This window comes from Ranitomeya imitator, chromosome 5 (assembly GCF_032444005.1).
Source record: "Ranitomeya imitator isolate aRanImi1 chromosome 5, aRanImi1.pri, whole genome shotgun sequence".
Classification (NCBI taxonomy): Eukaryota; Metazoa; Chordata; class Amphibia; order Anura; family Dendrobatidae; genus Ranitomeya; species Ranitomeya imitator.
The window spans coordinates 457249639-457255966 of NC_091286.1; the positions used below are offsets into that span (position 1 = coordinate 457249639).

Genomic DNA, 6328 nt, shown 5'->3' on the forward strand with positions numbered 1-6328 from the left:
ACAGTGCCAATACTTTTGTCCACCCCCTTTTTTATGTTTGGTGTGGAATTATATCCAATTTGGCTTAAGGACAATTCTTTTTGTGTTTTTTCATTTAAGACAAATTAAATGAAGATAATAATACCAAAGAATTTGTGTTTGCAATCATTTTCAGGAAGAAAATAAGTATTATCTGACAGAATTGCAGGGGTGTCAATACTTTTGGCCATGACTGTACGTAGCTCTGTTATATACTACGTCACTGCGCAATATAGTACGTAGCCTGTGCTATATACTACCTACATATTCTAGAATACTCGATACGTTAGAGGGGTGTCAATACTTTTGGCCATGACTGTAGTATGTAACAGCGTACGTAGTATATAGCAGAGCTACGTAGTATATAACACAGCCACGTAGTATATTGCACAGCCACGTAGTGTATTGGTCAGCCACGTAGTATGTAGCAGTGGCACGTAGTATATTGCAGCCACGTATTATATAACAGAGCCACGTAGTATATTGCAGTTGACGTAGTATACAACAGAACCGACACAGACACATAGTATATTGCACAGCTATGTAGTCTATAACACAGAAACAGAGCACGTAGTATATTGGACAGTCACGTTGTACCGTATATTGCCCAGCTACATAGTATATGGCACAGAGATGTAGTATATAACAGAGCCCACGCAGTATGTAACACAGCCCACGTAGTATATAGCAAAGTGGGCACTATGTGCGTGGTTAAAAAATACTTAAAATAAAAAATAAACATATACTCACCTTCCGAAGGCCCCTTGAAGTCCTGGCGCCTGTGTGCGGTGCACGCGGCAGCTTCCGGTCCCAGGGTTGGTATGAGCACAGGACCTGTGATGACGTCGCGGTCACATGACCGTGACGTCATGGCAGGTCCTTCTCGCATAGCATCTTTGGCACCTGAACCTGCCGCTTGCACTGCCGGGGACAGCGCGCGGCGTCGGATGGTGATAATAACCTTTTGTTTTTATTATTATTTGTAACAGTAGATCTTTTTACTATTGATGCTGCATATGCAGCATCAATAGTAAAAAGTTGGTCACACAGGGTTAATAGCTGCGTTAACTGAGTGCGTTACACCGCGGTCCGTTAACGCTGGCATTAACCCTGTGTGAGCGCTCAGTGCTGACTGCAGGGCAGTAAAGCAGCGGCCATTTAGCTGCCAGACTATGGCCGTCGCTGATTGGTCATGGGCGTTTTGCCACGACCAATCAGCGACTTGGATTTCCATGACAGACAGAGGCCGCGACCAATGAATATCCGTGACAGACAGACAGAAAGAAAGAGACAGACGGAAGTGACCCTTAGACAATTATATAGTAGATACATACACACCGCCTGTGTGAGCCTAGTCTGTGTCTGCTTGTCCATATGTATACATACCGCATATGCCCCTACTTGTCCATATGTATACATACACACCGCATGTGAGCCCAGTCTGCCTGTGCTTGTCCATATGTATACATACACACCGCATGTGAGCCCAGTCTGCCTGTGCTTGTCCATATGTATACATACACACCGCATGTGAGCCCAGTCTACCTGTGCTTGTCCATATGTATACATACACACCGCATGTGAGCCCAGTCTGCCTGTGCTTGTCCATATGTATACATACACACCGCATGTGAGCCCAGTCTGCCTCTGCTTGTCCATATGTATACATACACACCGCATGTGAGCCCAGTCTGCCTCTGCTTGTCCATATGTATACCGTATATACTCAAGTATAAGCCGAGATTTTCAGCCCAATTTTTGGGCTGAAAGTCCCCCTCTCGGCTTATACTCAAGTCATATACCGGGAGGTCGGCAGGGGAGGGGGAGCGGGTTGTTGTGAATTCTGCTCTTGGGCTCCCTCCGGTGGTTATGAGTGGTAGTGCGGCTGTCTGTGGATCGCAGCATCTATCAGGTGTGTTCACTTTTTGCAATTTGAGCTCAGCTATTTAAGTCCTGCTTGATCCTTTAGTCAGTGCCAGTTGTCCATTGTTTTTGGAAGATTCACATCCTTTTCTGGTCTCTCCTGTTTGCTGTGCTTTTCTTCAAAGATAAGTCCTGGCTTTGTTTTTGCTGTCCACATGCTGTGGGCCTTATAGTTCTGTGCATTTTCATGTATTGTCTTGTCCAGCTTGTCTGTGAAAGGATTTTTTGCAGTCAAGCGGTATCTCTGGAGATGCAGATATACCCTCCATGTCTTTAGTCAGATGTGGAGTTTTGTATTTTCTGTGGTGGATATTTTCTAGTGTTTTAATACTGAACGCATAGTTCTCTGTACTATACTTTCTATTTAGCTAGAATGGCCTCCTCTGCTAAATTATGATTTCAGTCTGCGCATGTCTTTTCCCTCTCCTTTCACAGTCAATATTTGTAGGGGACTGTCTTTCCTTTGGGGATTTTCTCTGAGGCAAGATAGTTTTCCGTTTCTATCTTTAGGGGTATTTAGTCCTCAGGCTGTGTCGAGGTGTCTAGGGAGCGTTAGGTACATCCCACGGCTACATCTAGTTGTGTTAAGTTCAGGGTCTGCGTTCAGTACAGGTACCACCTTCTCCAGAGTACGTCTCATGCTGCTCCTAGGCCACCAGATCATAACAGCGGGGGCTGTGTAGTTATACTTACCTGCTGCGGTGCGGTCCCTGCAGTCCCTGGCTTCCCCGGCGCTGCAGATTCTTCCTGTACTGAGTGGTCACATGGCACCGCTCATTACAGAAATGAATATGCGGCTCCACCTCCCATAGGGGAGGAGCCACATATTCATTGCTGTAAATAATCGTTAACTGTGATCGCTCAATTACAGGAAGAAGCTGCAGCACCGGGGAAGCCAGGGACTGCAGGGACCGCGCCAGGAGCAGGTAAGTATACGGGGAGCGCAGTGCTATATTTACCTGCTCCTTGTTCCGGTGCGGCTCCGTCTGCAGCGTCCTCTAGCAGTGACGCTCAGGTTAGAGGGCGCGGTGACGTAGTCAGTGCGTGCCCTCTGCTGAGCGTCAGTGCTTGAGACGGAGACGCACGAGGAGCAGGTAAATATTGAAAGCGCTGGCGTCCTGAGCAAGAGAGGTGAGTATGTGATTTTTTTTTTATTGCAGCACCAGCAGCATTCTATATGGCACAGCTTTATAAGGAGCATCTATGGGGCCATAATCAACGGTGCAGAGCTATATATCTGGGGCACAGCTTTATAAGGAGCATCTATGGGGCCATAATCAAAGGTGCAAAGCAATATATATGGGGCACAGCTTTATATGGAGCATCTATGGGGCCATAATCAACGGTGCAGAGCATTCTATATGGCACAGCTTTATATGGAGCATCTATGGGGCAATAATGAACAGTGCAGAGCATTCTATATAGCACAGTTGTATATGGAGCATCTATGGGGCAATAATGAACGGTATGGAGCATCTATTTTTATTTTTTAAATTTACCAGTAGCTGCTGCATTTCCTACCCTAGGCTTATACTCGAGTCAATAAGTTTTCCCAGTTTTTTGTGGCAAAATTAGGGGGGTCGGCTTATACTCGAGTATATACGGTACATACACACTGCATATGTAAGTCTAGTCTGCCTCTGCTTGTGTATATATATATATATATATATATATATATATATATATATATATATACACACACACCGCCTGTGTGAGCCTAGTCTGCCTCTGCTTGTCCATATGTATACATACACAATGCATATGTAGGTCTAGTCTGCCTCTGCTTGTCTATAAGTACACATACACACCGTATGTGAGCCTAGTTTGCCTCTGCTTGTCTATAAGTACACATACACACCGTATGTGAGCCTAGTTTGCCTCTGCTTGTCCATATGTATATATACACACTGCATATGTAAGTCTAGTCTGCCTCTGCTTGTCTATAGGCATATATATACACACACACCGCCTGTGTGAGCCTAGTCTGCCTGTGCTTGTTCATATGTATACATACACACCGCATATATGCCCCTAGCCTGCATCTGCTTGTCCATATGTATACATACAAACCACCTGTGACCCTAGCCTGCATCTGCTTGTCCATATATATATACACACATGCACACCACCTGTGACCCTAGCCTGCCTCTGCTTGTCCATATGTATACATGCACACCACCTGTAACCCTAGCCTGCCTCTGCTTGTCCATATGTATACATACACACCACCTGTGCCCCTAGCCTGCCTCTGCTTGTCCATATGTATACATGCACACCACCTGTGACCCTAGCCTGCCTCTGCTTGTCTATATGTATACATGCACACCACCTGTGCCCCTAGCCTGCCTTTGCTTGTCTATATGTATACATGCACACCACCTGTGCCCCTAGCCTGCCTCTGCTTGTCCATATGTATACATGCACACCACCTGTGCCCCTAGCCTGCCTCTGCTTGTCCATATGTATACATGCACACCACCTGTGCCCCTAGCCTGCCTCTGCTTGTCCATATGTATACATGCACACCACCTGTGCCCCTAGCCTGCCTCTGCTTGTCCATATGTATACATGCACACCACCTGTGCCCCTAGCCTGCCTCTGCTTGTCCATATGTATACATACACACCGCATATGCCCCTAGCCTGCCTCTGCTTGTCCATATGTATACATACACACCGCATATGCCCCTAGCCTGCCTCTGCTTGTCCATATGTATACATACACACCGCATATGCCCCTAGCCTGCCTCTGCTTGTCTATAAGCCCAGCGTTACGTGCATTACCTGTATTGCGGCCACTTGGACAGTTCTCCCAGCAGCTGCCTGAAGCCGGCGTGGTCATGCTGCTCACACTTTACCAGTGAGAGCAGAGTGGGGCCGTGGTAGCTGAAGCTCTGCCGCACCAGGTCCTTATCCATGATAGACGAGCTCCTCACCGCACAGCGACCACCATCACCGTCCTGTCTACAATGGATGCTGCTGCCAGTGATGACGTCACGGGAAGGGGCGTGGCATCCCAGTACTGTGCACAGCGCTCAGACCAGGAAGCTGTGGAGTGTGTGACTGACTGTGCACGGTGTGACTGACTGTACACACGGTGTTCAGTTCTAGGGGCTGGCTGCTGGAGGGGGCAATTATTTTACATGGGGCTGTGTGCTGAAGTTGGGCTACAAAAGGGGAAATATGTTTTAAATTGAGGGGTCTGAGAAGGGGGAAATATGTTTTTTCTTGTCTCTTGGTATGTTCGAGGGGTCAGAAAGGCAGAATAAGGGTATGTTCACACGTTCAGGATTTCCATCCTTTTTTTTTCCTGACTGTTTTTTAAAAAACTGCAGCTCTTGGCAGAAAACGCAGGTCCTTTTTTTGGTCCGTTTTTGATGCGTTTTTTGATGCGTTTTTTTGATGCAGTTTTCTAGCCAGAGTCTGTGTGTTTTCTAGGAATTTTTTTAGGGTTAAAATGGCTGAAAATACCCTAACCCTACCCCTAACCCTACCCCTAACCCTAACCCTACCCCTAACCCTACCCCTAACCCTACCCCTAACCCTACCCCTAACCCTAACCCTACCCCTAACCCTACCCCTAACCCTAACCCTACCCCTAACCCTAACCCTACCCCTAACCCTACCCCTAACCCTACCCCTACCCCTATTCTAACCTTAGTGAAAAAAAAAAAAATTCTTTATTTTTTTTATTGTCCCTACCTATGGGGGTGACAAAGGGGGGGGGGTGTCATTTACTATTTTTTTATTTTGATCACTGAGATAGGTTATATCTCAGTGATCAAAATGCACTTTGGAACGAATCTGCCGGCCGGCAGATTCGGCGGGCGCACTGCGCATGCGCCCGCCATTTTGCAAGATGGCGGCGCCCAGGGAGAAGACGGCCGGACGGACACCGGGACGCCGGGTGAGTATAAGGGGGGGAGATTAGGGCACGGGGGGGGCATCAGAGCACTGGGGGGGGGCATCGGAGCACTGGGGGGGGGGCATCGGAGCACGGGGGGGCGGGATCGGAACACGGGGGGGGCAGCCACACTCCGCCCACGCACTTCCGCCCGCTCCCCGCACTTCCTGCTGCAGCGGTTCTGCACATCAAACCGCAGTAAAACCCGCAGATATATTTTTGATCTGCGGGTTTTACTGCGGTTTGGACCTCACAATGGAGGTCTATGGGTGCAGAACCGCTGCGGCTCCGGAAAAAGAATTGACATGCTCCTTCTTTTTTCCGGGAGCTATTCAGCGCGTCTTTTTTTTTTACAATTTCCGGACCATGTGCACAGTGTGTCCTGTTTTCCATAGGGTACAGTGTACTGTACCCTGCATGGAAAACAGCTGCGGAACCGCAGCGGCAAAACCGCCGCGGTTCCGCGGTAAAAAACGCACTGTGT

General features: G+C 47.9%; 1 protein-coding gene across 2 annotated transcripts in view; it reads right to left on the reverse strand.

Moving 5' to 3' along the window:
- Positions 1-4942, reverse strand: part of TTC14 (tetratricopeptide repeat domain 14) — a 36077-nt gene extending 31135 nt beyond the window's left edge. Inside the window, exon 1 of one of the 2 annotated variants that reach the window (XM_069727256.1) lies at positions 4725-4942. In XM_069727256.1, coding sequence (XP_069583357.1) covers positions 4725-4858 — 134 coding nt within the window. In that variant the 5' untranslated portion in view covers positions 4859-4942. The remainder of the gene's footprint in view (positions 1-4724) is intronic. The other variant, XM_069727257.1, reaches the window with a different exon arrangement.
- Positions 4943-6328: the final 1386 nt, after the last annotated feature.